The sequence below is a fragment of the Chrysochloris asiatica genome, unplaced genomic scaffold, assembly GCF_000296735.1.
Source record: "Chrysochloris asiatica unplaced genomic scaffold, ChrAsi1.0 scaffold00296, whole genome shotgun sequence".
Classification (NCBI taxonomy): Eukaryota; Metazoa; Chordata; class Mammalia; order Afrosoricida; family Chrysochloridae; genus Chrysochloris; species Chrysochloris asiatica.
In genome coordinates, this window is record NW_006408814.1 from 273070 (window position 1) to 288435 (window position 15366).

The 15366-nt window shown below is 38.6% G+C and overlaps 1 protein-coding gene across 1 annotated transcript in view; it reads right to left on the minus strand.

Annotated features, from left to right (window-relative positions):
• The window catches only part of MROH8 (maestro heat-like repeat family member 8), a 168115-nt gene that overhangs the window by 43502 nt on the left and 109247 nt on the right, over positions 1–15366 (minus strand). Inside the window, exons 8-11 of the mRNA XM_006874735.1 lie at positions 11162–11297; positions 9884–10002; positions 4599–4759; positions 730–865 (exon numbers count right to left, since the gene is read on the minus strand). Coding sequence (XP_006874797.1) covers positions 730–865; positions 4599–4759; positions 9884–10002; positions 11162–11297 — 552 coding nt within the window. The remainder of the gene's footprint in view (positions 1–729; positions 866–4598; positions 4760–9883; positions 10003–11161; positions 11298–15366) is intronic.

Genomic DNA, 15366 nt, shown 5'->3' on the forward strand with positions numbered 1-15366 from the left:
TGGGGGGTACGGGGGAATGATTGCATGGAGAGGATTGTAACCATGGCAATGAGACGATATAGAATGAATGTAAAACTAATGTTCTCCCACGTAAACTGTCACATAATTCACAATAAAACATTTAAGAAAAAAAAAAAAACCTACATCAGATACAACTGGATATACAGGCAGACAGGCAGGCAAGATGAACAGATGATGAGGCAAAAGGGACTACACTCACAATCATAGATAAGCTTGACAGACAACATTTTTACATAATATGTTATAAATATGTCCATGCTTAAAATAGACCAAACAAGAGCAAAGGTATGTAAACTTATTAGCCATAACCAAATTCCTTGAGGGAATAAGTCTGGAGACTTAAAGACTATAGTCATAGGTGACAGTGATGTCAATTGCCCTAACAGACCACAAAGACGTTCTATATCATACACTGATGAATAAGTAAGTGTACTTCTTTGTCTCAAAAGTTTAAATGCTTACAAGTGGCCATTTAATGTCAAATTTCAAATGTCTTTTTATAAAATGTAAAATCCTACTGACTCCTCCATCTCTCTGCAGCTCCCTCCATGCCAGTCCCTTGGGAAAGACACTCTAGATGTCTCCGGCTGACAGAAGTAAACTTCCAGAGGCACAAAAAAAAAACCACTCTGCAGATGAGCCTCGGGTCAGTCATCCAGGAGGGGAGCAGGACGGACTGAGGGTGGAGGGGCAGAGGCAAGGGCTTACAGCAACAGCCACATAGGCCATCTTCTCCTGAATGGGCACACTGTGGCATTTCTGTAGCTTCCTCAGGAGTCTCCACAGAATCCAGGTTGTGCTGGGCATCTCTACCTCCAGTGTTCTCCACAACTCAGCCAGATGCCTAGAAATCCCAAAGAATAAGAGGTTTATTCCAGGCCAACATGATCACAGTCTTCCTAGTATCTATTTAGAATCTATTCCATAAGAGGTTTCTCTTTCTGCTCCTTTCTTCATCTTAAGCATAAACTTCAAGGTCATTCACAAACTGACCTAGTTTGTCGTTTCAACCCCAACACTTCCTATCATATACTCTGCGCACTAGCCACCACAGACTGAAAATGCACCTCTATCAAACAATCTGTGGACTTTGAAATCCTTAGGCCTTTCTTATGTCATTTCCTTAGAGATCCTACCCAAAGTTCTTTTCTGCCCTTCAAAATCATTCTGGTCCAGCTCCAATGTCATCTCTTCTGTGAAGTCTTGGCTGCTTCTTCACTATGTCTTTAATGAGAATTCCCTAACACTTTATAAATGTCTTCTTTATAATAGAGTTGCCTCAACCTTGCAGTGCTATTGTCAGTTCTTTGCATGTCTGGCTATCTGGGCCCTCTGAAGGTAGCCTAGTACAATGCCAGGCTCACAGAAGGCATTCAAAGGGATAATTTATTCAATCTAGTCTACAGTCCTCAAATTTTGACTAAGGTCAGGCCCTGAAATAAAGCTTTGATTCTCTTTAGAAGCCATTTCTTCCTAAAGAAAAATCATTTACAAAATAATATGATTAACTTATCTATCATTCAAATGTAGGGCCAGAGAATTACTCAAAGGCAGGGCCAGAGAATTACTTAAAAACTGTAGAGGAACATTATGGAAGCATTGGAGGGGCAAAGGAGTGTGTGTGTGTGTGTGTGTGTGTGTGTGTGTGTGTTGGGGTAGGATGGGGGAATGACACTTGCTTGTGATCTATTCTCTTATTTTCAGAATCTACCTAGCAATTTTGTATGCTAACTCAGTGTTTTATAAAGTGTGACCTCCTAACAATCTACAGCAGAATCGCTTTAAAAATGGAGCGGCTTCCAGATGATGCCAACATGTTACTTTCTAGCCCAGTAATTGTAATATGAGACTAAAACATAGCAAGGAGGTCAGGTCTTAAGAACTCCTAAAAGGAACTAGCTCCTTAACTAAAGTTCTTCATGTATTCCCTTCCTCCCATAAGATAAAAGTCCACTGTCTTAGTTTTCATTAAGTTGACCCTGTATCTCTGCTATCTAATTTCTGAGCTCTGGTGTGGCACTGTAGGCTAAGCACTGGACTGCTAACCACAAGATCAGCACTTGAAACCCACCAACCACTCTTGCAAATTGGTGGCACACAACAACAACAAATATCTAAATGTATCTAAGCTTCCTGAGTAGTATGTCATTTCTATTTCTACCAGACTGCATAGTTCTCATGAGATCTAAAGCCATTTTCAAATCCTCAGAGGAATAGAACAAATACAAACAATAGAATAATACCTGGTGTGGCACTGTAGGATCAGCACTGAACTGATAACCACATTGGAGGTTCAAATCCACCAGCTGTTCCTTGGAAACCCCATACTGGGTCATTATGAGTCAGAACTGACTCGACAGCACATAACAACAACAAAATTATGCTTAAGAGAACCAAATATATATAATAGCTTGTACTTCATAAAATAAGGAGCTCTGTTAGCATAGTGGTTATGAATTGGGCTGCTAACCTCAAGGTCGGCAGTTAGAAACTACCAGCTGTTCCGCGGGAAAACGATGAGGCTTTCTGCTCCCTTAAAGATTTACAGCCTCAGAAATGACGTGCAGGGTCACTACAAGTCAAAACCGACTCCACAGTACTGAACAACAACGTCATAAAATATATTTTATATAAGAATTTGTTTAGTATGGATGAAGTATAATGAGTATCAAAGACTTAAAACAATTTACATAAATAAGAACATTAATATATAATCTAATTTGCATAAATAAGAGAGATTTATGTAAAAGCTATAATATATAAGTTCAATACTTCCCTCTGGATGAGCAAAAGCCCTCCATTATTTGTTTTAGTGGTAGTAACTGATATTCAGCTGATAAAATATCAGCAAAACACCAAAGAAATTATTTGAGAATCATTCATTTAAAAGAATAGTTTTCAAACATTTTAAAACTGAGCATAATAAAAAAGAAACAGCATTTTAAAGCTATCTTATTTCTTCCAGTAAAATAGTTATCCAGAATCACAATATGTATATAAAACAGACTGAAAATGGTACAGCTCTGGTTAAAGTGGGTTGGGGGCCTAGAGTCCTCTCTTAAGTATACTACTTTCCCATAGGGTATCTCCTTGGAACTTACAGGGTACTACCAAATTTGAAAACCATTAAACTAAATAAAAACAGCACTTTGTTTGCTCCTCTAATTCCATTCTTGTCACTGTATATGTTTATGCTGCTTATATGGATTCCTGTGGGTTAATGCACTGGACTGAAAAGTCAGTTTGAACTGCAAGGTCCCCCCAGAAACCCTATACAGAGTTTATGGGTTGGGACCAATTTGATGGCACTTAATGACTATATATATATATCCTGGTGTAGTGCTGTGTGCCAGACTGCAAAGCTGTTTGAACTGCAAGGTCGGCGGTTCAAGCTCAACAGCTGCTCCTCGGAAACCCTATATAGGGTCACTAATGTGTTGGAACCAACTCGACAGCACTTCACAACAACAACATATATATATATATATATATATATATGTTTTTACCCCTAACTAATTGCAGTATCTATCTCCTAAGAATAAGGACATTCTAACATCTAACTCTTTATATATATCAATTCATATAAAGTATGTTGTTGTGAAGTGCCATCGAGTCGATTCCGACCCATAGCGACCCTGTATAATTATAACATATATCAATTCACATCTAAGAAAATTAACATTAATTTGGTAATTGCAGTTCATATTTAAAAATATTTTTAAAAATGTATACCTTTTTTTGGATCCAGGGTACAATCAAGGTTATATATTATACATGGTCATGTCTCTTGGTGGTGGTGGTGGCGGTTGTGTGCTATGGAGTCAGTTCTGACTATGCAACCCTGCATAGGGTTTATGAGGCTACAGAACTTTACAGAAGCAGAAAGCGTCATCTTTGCATGGCTTAGAAGCGTAATTTGTACTCCACTAAACTACCAGGACTTCTTCCAGGTCTCTTCTTGGTAGTGGTTGTGTGCTGTTGAGTCCGTTTCAACTCACAAGGACTCTGGAAAGGATTTCCAAGGCTGTAAATCTTTACAGGGACAGAAAGCCTCATCTTTCTCCTGTGGAGTGGCTGGTAGATTTGAACTACTGACCTTGAGGTTAGCAGCCCAACTGTAACACTCTAGCTACCAGGACTCCTTTTCATGTCTCCTAGTAGTGTCTCTTTTAGGAGTGCTGGTGTGGCACTGTGGGTTAATGCACTGGACTGCAAGGTCAATGGTTCAAGCTCACCAGCCACTCTCGTCAGAAACCCTTTTCAGGGTCACTATGAGTCGGAATTGACTAGACAGCACTGAACAACAACAAGTGTCTCTTAATCTAGAACAGCACCCCTGCCATCACCAATTTTTCTTCCATGACATTAACTTTTTTGAAGAATCCAGTCTATATTATAGAATGTTCTGCATTCTGGAATTGTTGGATTGCTTCCTTGTGTTTATGCACTGTATCTTGATTTCTATGCTGACATTTGTTTATATCTTACTCTTCTATAAGAATTCATTAAACTATGTTGCACAACACTCAACACTGTGTCACACACTGCAATTTAATCCAGAGGGATCTGTTTGTTACCTGTCATATGGTACTGGATGACACAGAAGGTGGCTGAGCACTATATCTGTATACTTAGGCCTGGCGATAAACAAGCTCACAGTATTTATGATTTGTTGGCGGATGCTTGGTTTGCTGATCATGGGTAGTCGGGCACAGATGACTCCCATAATTTCTGGCACCTGAAGAGGGAAAAAACAAAACAAAAACAACCCACTAAATCCTTAATCCTATGGAACACTGGGACAAGTGTGGCCATTTCTGAAAGGTCCTAGGGGGTGACTTTTAAAACAACATGCTTATTATTTTTTTTTTACGTTTATCAAAATAACTTAGGACATACCTGTAGGTATGCATATGTATACAAAAGAGTTGGGTAGATATACAAAGATGTAAATACTGTATCTGTAAGTGATGAGAAACTTGCTTTTTAATTTTTTATATTTAAGGTTTTTTCCATCAATGATGCTATACTGATTTTACAATAAGACAAACTAATAAAAGTATTGCAAGAACTCTAAGACTGAAAATGGCAGAGGAGCCTTTATCCACTCTCTTCCCCAGGATGTCTACCATGCTCAGGTACATTTAATAGGGGCTATTTCTCTGCTTGAACAATTCCTCCTATTCACAGACCCCTGGCTTCAGAAATACTGAGGGTCCTATCAGTCATACACTGTTAATACACAAAGTAGTTACAGAGATATTTTTTGGTATTATTAATGTGAAATGTCAGATTGTAAGACATTTAATAAGTGAGGAGTAGGGGTATTTACTTTCCATGTGCCTATTTAACCTTTAATGAGCTCTGATAGTGGTTACAAATCAGGTTACAAACCTCAAGGTCAGCAGTTTGAAACTACCAGCTGTTCCATGGGAGAAAGATGAGGCTTTCTGCTCCCATAAAGATTTAGAGCCTTAGAAACCCTGTACAGGGTCGCTACGAGTTGGAACCGACTCCGCGGCACATTACCACCACCCTACCATTTAACCTTTAAAGGGCTCTGGTAGCATAGTGATTACGAATCGTGCTGGTAACCACAAGGTCGGCAATTTGAAACTACCAGCCATTCCACGGATGAAAGATAAAGCATTCTGCTCCTGTAAAGATTTACAGCCTCAGAAACCCTCTGCAGGGTCACTATGAGTCAGAACCAATTTTATGGCACACAATCACTACCAACCACCACTTAACCTTTACCTTTATAACTTTTAATGGTTGTACTTTTGCCCATAATTCATCATTGCTATAATTTGAGAGAAGTAGGTAGCTAATTAATTCTGTGCCTTCTCTTTATGAAAGTCCTGGCTCTGGCAGCAATTGTGTCACTGGGGAAGTCCTTTCACTTCTCTAGGCCCTAATTTTTCTCATTTATAAAAGAAAAAATCTACACTAGATTTTAATGTCTTTTGTAAAATTATATGAGGTACAGTAGCAAAAAAGTCTTTGTGTATATAACCACTCACCCTTTTGAATTAATTCCTAAAACTAAGTTAATAAATTCTAAGGCATGGGATTTCTACAATACACAGTAGGAAAAGTTCAAGGCTCCTGAATATAAACTGGCAAAAAAGTTAGAAAAATTTACATTGCTTAGAATATGACTTGAAATTATTTTCCTGATCATAAAAATAGTTCTGTGGGGAAAGTAATTTAATGTTAATACAAATCTCTATAAACATAGTTTTTAATGGCTATATGTATCCCAGCATATGAATATACTATATTTTATTTAACTATACCAGGTTGCTGGATATTTATTTCTAGCTTTTCATATCATAAGTCATACTGCTGTGTATGTACAAGAACATTTCAAAAAGTTCATAGAAAATGGAATGAAAAGATAATAAATTTTTTCCATGAATTTTTGAAGCTCCCTCACATTTCTGATTATTTCTGTGAAACAGAATAGGCTCCTAGAAGTGAGCTCTATGAAGCAATTCATATGACAAATCTTTAAATTTCTACTGAGTTGCTTTTCAGTATGGATCAAGTGGTATTGAATTATGTTTATGTATATCCAATAATCATGAAAATAAAACAACTTTCACTGGTTTATTCAGATAAATACAAATTAAAACAACAGTAAGATACCATTTTTCACATATAAAACTGGAAAAACTTTCAAACATGGACACTATTAGGAGTTCAGGAAGGAGTCGAGCTAGGAGTACTCTTATACACTGCTCTGCTAGTGCGAGTGGCTGCAGTCACTCTGGAGGGAAGATGGCAATATTCAGTGGCAACCCAAGGTGTATAGCAAGGAGGGAGGGCTGGAAATAGAGTGATGCGCTATGGGTGCAAGCAATAAAGAGATTCATTGTCTGTAAAGAATTTAAAAGCAATAATAAAAGCAACCAAAACCAGTCTTGCTTTTTATAATAATCATGTATTATCAATTCAGAACAATGCCAGTAATAACAGACTTCTCCTTACCAGAGTGGAAGTCTCCCACCCTCAACCCCCTTAGTATGTCACTGTTGTTAAGCGTGGTCAACACAGTTCTGACTCACAACAACCCTATATAGGGTTTCCAAAGAGCAGCTGGTGGGTTTGAATCACCAACCATGCAGTTAGCATTCTAGTGCGTATCCTACAGCAATTTATCCTATAATCCAGCAACTCCTTTTCTCTTTATCTACTTTAGAAAAATATTCCGTTTGTGTCCCAAGAGACAAGAACAAAGATGTTTGCCACATTTTTGCAATAGCAATAAACTAGAAACAGCCAAAATATTCTACCAACAATGCTAGGGCACTGTGTAGCAGGATACTTCTCTACCTGACAGCCTCTTCTGTCCCTGTCCTTTATCCTTGCTAGAAAAACTCCAATCTTGTTTGGTGTTGTCTGAAGCACTTAGGGTGATGGTGGTGGTGGTGGTGGTGGTGATGTGCCACTCAGTCAGTTCCAATTTATAGAGACCCTGGATAGGGTTTCTGAGGCTGTGGATTTTAACAGGAACAGAAAGCCTCATCTTTTTCCAGCAGAGAGGCTGGTAGATTCACACTGCTGACGTTGCACTTAGTAGCCCAACTTGTAACTTACTATGCTACCAAGGTTCCTTGAAGCACTTCGGGAGCCAGTGGTATTTCAAGGCTCTGTCTTCATTCCTGAGGCATAATGACTTTCATCCCTTTTACCTCTTTAGTATGTCTCTCCATATTTATAAATGATACTTATCAAGCTATTTCCTGATACATTTAGATAAATTCTCTTAAAAATTTTTTGTTGGAAGAAGTACAACCAGAATGCTCCTTAGTAGCCAAGATGACCAGACTTTGTCTCTCATACTTCAGACATTATCAGTCAGGAGGAACCAGTCCTTGGAGAAGGACATCCATCATGCTTGGTAAAGTGGAGCATCAATGAAAAAGAACAAGACCCCCAACAAGATGGATTGGCACAGTGGCAGCAGCAATGAAAATGGGCTTAGGCTTAACTATAATTGGGAGGTTGGCACAGGACCAGGCAGTGTTTTGTTCTGTTGTGCATAAGGTCGTTATGAGTTGGAACCCACTCATTAGCACTTAACAACAACAACAACAAATTCAACTTTCCTCTCTAGAGTCACTTATGACTTCTTTAAAAATATGACATATTTTTATTTTTATGTACATTTTTAAATTCAACTGAATGAAAATCTAAATTGAAGTTACCATTTTCATATGTGTTAAACATCTCTCCTCAGAAAAACTTTTTTTTTTTCTGAAAAATATTCAGTGTATGTTTGTTGAATGGATAAAATGTATGTCATCAAATAGACTATGACTTTGACCACAGTTTTAGTCCTATGGGAGCTGTCTTCAGCTGAACAGGTGTTCCAAAGGAGACCTCTTCAGCTTCATGAGTGGAGAAGTCTTACTGGTAATTCAAACCCTGGAAATTGCTATTGAGCTTTTTACCGTCTCAAATCGGGACTCCGCATGTTTCACCAGTGTTATCAGCAATTCTCCTGCTGACTGCTGAGTGCAGGGATGCTTTGTATTGTCTAGACCATCCAACGTAGTCATTACAAACTGGCAGAGTTCATTTGAATCAAGAAAAACTTCGAAGACCTGAAATTATTGAGGGATAATGAACTTCTAAGAAATATGATGTGATAGAAAGAACTATGAATAAAGCATAGATTCTACGTTAACAGAGAAATGTTCAAAGATGTACAAGGCTACTTTCAGTCTTGTTGCCAAAATGAAAAACTGGAAACAATCCAAATGTTCACAGATAGGGTCTGTGTATGCCCTTTCCCAGCTCAGATTATAGAAAGATGCTTTATTATTGAGATTCTCAAAACAGTCATATTTCTATAGGAATAATACTAAAAGTAAAGACTAGTGTTATATAGCTGACAGGTTCCCAGTAATATAGTAAAATACCTTATTGGGAGTCAACATTCTACTAAAAGACTTTGCTAATCAGGCTTTCATCACACTTAGCATTATATAAGGTCTTTTATAATCACAGGTACAATTTAGTGGGCACTTAACTATGTGAAGAATACTAAGCAAAGGATTTTACCTACAGTATATCATTTAACCCTCACAACAATTGAGTTTCCCCAAGTTTTATACATTTCCATTGTACAGACAAGGAAACTAAAGCACACAGAGATGAAATTACTTGATAACTTAGACCCTATGTTAGTAAAATCTGTAGGTTTTCTTTTCCCCCTCTGACTCCTAACATAGCCTGACACCTATTGTTACTGTGATTAAGTATCCTTGAGTCAATTCCAACTCATAACAACCCTGAACAGGGTTTCCGAGGAGCAGCTGGTGAGTTTGAACAGCCAACCTTGCAGTTTAAACTGACCTTGAGATCGAGTGCTTATCCTATGGTGCCACACCTGGACCCTGGCATCCACTAGATGCTTAATAAATATTTGTTGGATAACAAATATATCAGTTTTAAAGTATATGGCTTAGAGGATCAACTAGATCCTCTTGAAGCTCCTTCTGTGACAAGGGTTCAAATTTGCAAGAGACTGATTAGGGTTAGGAGAGCAATCAGTAGATGAGCTAGTCCAGAGAAACCCAACAGTGATGTTGTCCTCATTGGCAGGTTGACCATTAAGCTAATGAGCCTCATTTAAGAATCACAAACATGGTGCATCCTCTCCAAATTCTAAACTGTTTAGAAAGCAAATTCTCTAAGTAATTTTGTATGTTTACTTTTATAAGAAAGTACCAGAACTTTTTCCAAAGGGATTTCACATTACCTTGAATAAGTGTATGAGAATTTGGGTTGTACCTCCATCTTTGCCAACATTTGCAGCTGTCACTCTTATAGTTTTAGTTATTCTACATACCTGGGCAATTTTGAAGGGACAACTGTAGAACTGCTCAATACTGTAGAGCGCCAAAAGTTCTCGGCATTTTTTCAATGCTTTCCGCAAGCTTTGGTGATTTTTCTTGTCATGAGTGATATCTGAAAAGAAAACATGAAATATTAATTCTTTCTGGCTTCTTTCTTCCTCCTTGGTTTTGCAAATTTGGTTGCTTTCCAGGCTGAAGTAGATACCAATGTCTCTTTCTTCTTGTCTTTTGCACTTGAGTGACACTGTCTGGAGGAGGCCATGTGTTAATCAGAAGGCTGACTTGTTCTCTTCTGCTGCAGACTAATATATAAAAAGAGCTCAAAGAAAAAAGAATGATGTTTTTTTTTTTGAGAAAAGACCTTTTGAGTAAGATGGAAGTATAACCAAGACATGCTATCCATTTTTCATATCAGAGAGGTCTTCTGAGGGGTCTCACAAAGCTCAGGTCCCTACATAGCACTGCCCAATTTTGTACTGTATCTGATAATCCCAATATCAGAACTCTTTATGTGTCTGCTAACACTTATATTGCCTAATTTTTCTTCAGATTATCTTCAGAGAGGCCTTGTTTTGTTGAGTTCTACTACTATATGATTCTCATTCTTGGCCTCTATTTTTCCTTCATAGCAGTTAGCTTTGTTTACAAGAACATAGCTTTTTGTTGATTCTTTGATTTTTTGACTCCCTACCAGGCCATCTATAATGTAAGGATTAGGACCACTTGTGCATGGTTAATGTTGGGTCCTGAGTAAGTACTCAATAATTAATACCTATGAGATAAATAAATTAATAAAGGCTCAAATGATGGCAAGAACCTTTTCTACTTTGTATCAAATATAATCACTCAAGTTTGTTCACAGGGCTGCATGTTTAGCTCCTCTGACAATATGGCCTTGCAGATGGTTGGCACTGATGGGTCTGATTCAATGTCATGATTCTAATTATTGAGCCAGTGTTGCTTCATCATTTACCCTTTCTCTTTATAAACTATTCTTGTTCTTGTTGTTAGGTACCATCAAATCAGTTCTGACTCATAGTGACCCTATGCACAACAGAATGAAATTCTGCCTGGTTCTGTGCCATCCTCACAATTCTTGTTTCATTTTTTAAGCCACTGTGTCAATTTATCTTGTTGAGGGTCTTCCTCTTTTTTGCTGATGCTCCTTTTTACCCAGTATGTAAGCATGGACGTGAGAGCCAAAGAGGGCAGGTGCTTGTGTTGTGCTAGAGAACTTGCTCAGGGCCTCCCTGCCCACAGCAGTGCCTCACATTTTAGCCTCATGGTGATATGCAGCAGGTAGTGTGTGCCCTTGGCAGCCTCCTCAGCCACTTCTTTCAGTGGGTCCCCACACAGCAGCGCCATGACAGCCACCAGATGTCCAAGTCTTTGGAACTGAAGTGGAAGCTAATTAGAAAGCACAAAGAAATGTGCCATTAGAATCCAAGTATATATAGAATTTAATTAGTTACTAAGTTATCCCACTTCTACTTCTAGCTCAAAAGAAGGGTAAGGGTCATATTTGGCTCATGGATCTCTTTAGGGTTAACATTTAACATGTAGAGATGCAATATAGTCAGCAGATGGTATTACTATTGCTAAGTGTTGTCAATTTGATTTTGACTCATAGCAACCCCACATGATAGAGTAGAATTTCCCTAAAGCACTTGTTAAGTGCCAAGTTGGTTTTGACTCAGCAACCTGGGGCAAGGAAAAGCTGGTGGGTTTGAACCACCAACCTTGCTATTAATAGTCCAGTGCTTATCCTATAGTGTCACATCAAGACTTCAAAGGTTGGGCAGGACTATGTAAATATGGTGTGTATGGTACACCAAAGGGACTGGATAGCTTGCTAATAATGCAAAAAAGATGCATGACACCCTTGTGAGGATGTTATTGTTAACTGCCATTTAGTTGGTTCCGACTCATAGTGATCTGGTATAGAGTTTCCAAAGAGTGGTTGGCAAATATGAACTGCCACACTGGAGTCATATGGAACCCTAATGAGAGGACTGGTCAGTTTTGCCATCTCACTAGGCTTAAAATGAGCATTCTCGGGAGTGGAAAGAGGACACTTCAATAACCACAAAGAAGAAAAGCTGGAGGAGATGTGTGTCCTTTAGGTCCAGGGTCCCTGTGTTGAGCATCTCCTGAGGCCCAGATGCAGAGACGAAGAGCTGTAACATGGAAGACAATGAGAAGCAGCAGCACAGCAGTAGCAAGAGTGATAGCAGTATCAGATGGCAAGAGCCAGGAGACAGGCGCAAGATGGTCCAGTGAACTTCCTGAGCAAGAGAGTCACAGTGGGCATATTTGGCCACAGAGTGAAAGAGCTGAGGGCTTTCAGTCCAAAGCCTATTGTAACACTTGCCTGGGCAAGGCAGAGTCTGGGCTGAGGGCCAGAAACAGGACTGCCTGAAGGAACAGTTGAGAAGATGATGTCCCAAATGAAGAACTGTATCCTAAATTGTTCCTGACCCTGAATTGTAAACTGTTGTTATTTTCCTAATAAACCTTAAAACTGTGAGCATGGTCTGTGAGTTGTGTATGGTTACTGCAAGGAATTATGGAAGCCAGCCGAGAAGTAGAGAATACTGAAGGAGGGATGGCTGGTGTCAAAATTTGTAAAATTTTGGAGAGAAGAGGTATGTCTGACTTCTACCTCACAGGAATCAGTCCTGGGATTTTGAAAATGATTCTCCTACCTTATTGTGAAGTAAGATGAGGCGATATGCCCCAGCCACACCATTTTTACATCAAGTATCTGGGCAACTGACAAAAAGATAGGAAAAAGTGCTATTCTGCTATGTGTAAAAGCTGTATGCAAAGTTAAGTTTCAACATATAATGCTGTTTAAAAAACTTAGTGATATCCTCCCTTAATTTGGAGTAATAACATAAGGTGACTAAAAAAAAACAACATACTAGAAAAAGAAATACAAGTTAAAATAAATGCTGAAGAAAATAAGACAATTTTTTTTTTTTTAATGACGATAAGAATTTGGTTAGTGTGCAGAATGCATAGTCATCATTTGCACAAGGTAAGGCCACCCAGCTAGGCTCTGACCCTTTGTCATGGTTAATGTCAGTTTGTTGCACTGTGGTGGCTTGTGAGTTGCTGTGATTCTGGAAGTTATGCCACGGGTATTTTAAATACCAGCAGGATCATCCACAGTGGACAGGTTTCAGATGAGCTTCCAGATGAAGACAGACTAAGAAGAAGGAGAGACAAGCTATTTCTGAATATTTAGTCACTGAAAACCTTATGAACAGCAGAGAAATACTATCAGGTATAGTGCCAGAAAATGAGTCCCTTAGGTTGGAAGAACTCAAAATGCGACTGGGGAAGAGCTGCCTCCTCAAAGTAGAGTTGACCGTGGTGACGTGAAAGGAGTAAAGCCCTCGGGACATTCATTTGCTGATGGGTCACAACTCAAAATGAAGAGAAATAGTTGTGATCATCCATGAAAAATTGGAACATGGCATGTACAAAGTATTAATCTAAGAAAATTGGAAATTGTAAAAATAAAATGGAACTCATAAACATTGATATCTTAGGCACTGGTGGTGGTGGTTATGTGCCATAGAGTCTATTCCAAATCATAGTGACTCTGTACTATGTTTCCGAGGCTGCAACTCTTTACAGGAGCAGAGATCCTCATCTTTCTCCCGAGGAAGAGCTGGTAGTTTTGAACTACTGACCTTGAGGTTTGCAGCCTGATTCGTAACCATTACACTACCAGAGTTCCTCATCTTAGGCATTAGTGAACTGAAATGAACTGCTATTGACCATTTAGAATCTGACAACTACATGGTTTACTGTGCCAGGAATGACAATTGAAGAGGAATGGTGTTGCATTCATTGTCAAAAAGAATATATAAGATCTGTCATGAGGTACAACACTGTCTTTGATAGGATAATATCCATGCAACTACAGGTAAGATCAGTTAATACCACTATTAGTCAAATTTACACACCAACCACTAAAACAAATGAGGATGAAATAGAAGAATTCTGCCACCTTCTTCAATCTGAAATTGATCAAATATGCAATCAAGATATATTGATAATCACTGGTGATTGGAATGCAAAGGTTGGAAATAAAGAGAAAGGTTTAGTAGTTAGAAAATATGGTTTTGGTGATAGAAATGATGCTGGAGATCACATAATAGAATTCTGCAAAACCAATGATTTGTTCATTTCAAATACCTTTTTTAGACAGCATAAGAGACCTCACCAGATGTAATACACAGAAATCAAATTGATTACATCTGCAGAAAGAGATGGTGGAAAAGCTCCGTATCATCAGCCAAAAAACAAGGCCAGGGCAGATTGTGGAACAGACCATCAACTGCTCATATGGAAATTCAGACTGAAGCTAAAGAAAATGAGAACAAGTCAATGTATGAAAGCTAAAATACGACCTTGAATATATCCCACCTGAATTTAGAGACCATCTGAAGAACAGATTTGATGCATTAGACACTACAGACCAAAGAACAGAAGAGTCGTGGAATGACATTAAGAACATCATATATGAAGAAAGCAAAAAGTCATTAAGAAGACAAGAAAGAAGGAAAAGATCAAAATGGATGTCAGAAGAGACTCTGAAACTTGCTCTCCAGCATAGAGATGCTAAAGCAAATGGAAGAAATGGCACAAGAGCTGAAAAGAAAATTTCAAAGGTCAGTCTAGAAGACAAAGTCAAACATTACAACAAAATGTGCAAAGACCTGGAGTTAGAAAACCAAAAAAGAAGAACACGTTCTGCACTTCTCAAGCAGAGGGAACTGAAGAGAAAAATTCAAGCCTCGACTTTCATTATTGAAGGTTCTCTGGGCAAATTATTGAATGATGTAGAAAGCATCCAATGAAGAAGGAAGGAATACTGAGTCACTGTACCAAAAGGAAATGGTTCATGTTCAACGGGTTCAAGAGGTAGCATATGATCAAGAGCTAATGATACTGAAGGAAGAAGTCCAAGGTGCACTGAAGGAATTGGCAAAGAACAGGCACTGGAAACTGATTGAATACAAATTGAAATCTTTCAAGAAAGTGAGACTGCACTGGAGGCACTCATCTATGCCAAGAAATTTGGAAGACAATTATCTGGTCAATTGATTGGAAGAGATCCACAGTTGTGCCCATTCCAAAGAGAGGTGACCCAATGGAATGTGGAAATCATCAGACAATATCTTTGATATCCCATGTGAGTAAAGTTTAATAAAGGTGATACAGAAATGGCTGCAAGCATACATTGACAGAGAACTTCCAGAGGTTCAAGCCAGATTCAGAAGGTTTTGGAACGAGGGATATCATTGCTGATGTCCGATGGATCTTGGCTGAAAGCAGAAAATACCAGAAAGATATATCTGTGCTTTACTGACTTCACAAAGGCTTTCGATTGTGTGGATCATGACAAGCTATGGACAACATTGTGAAGTATGAGTATTCTGGAACACTTAATTGTGCTCAT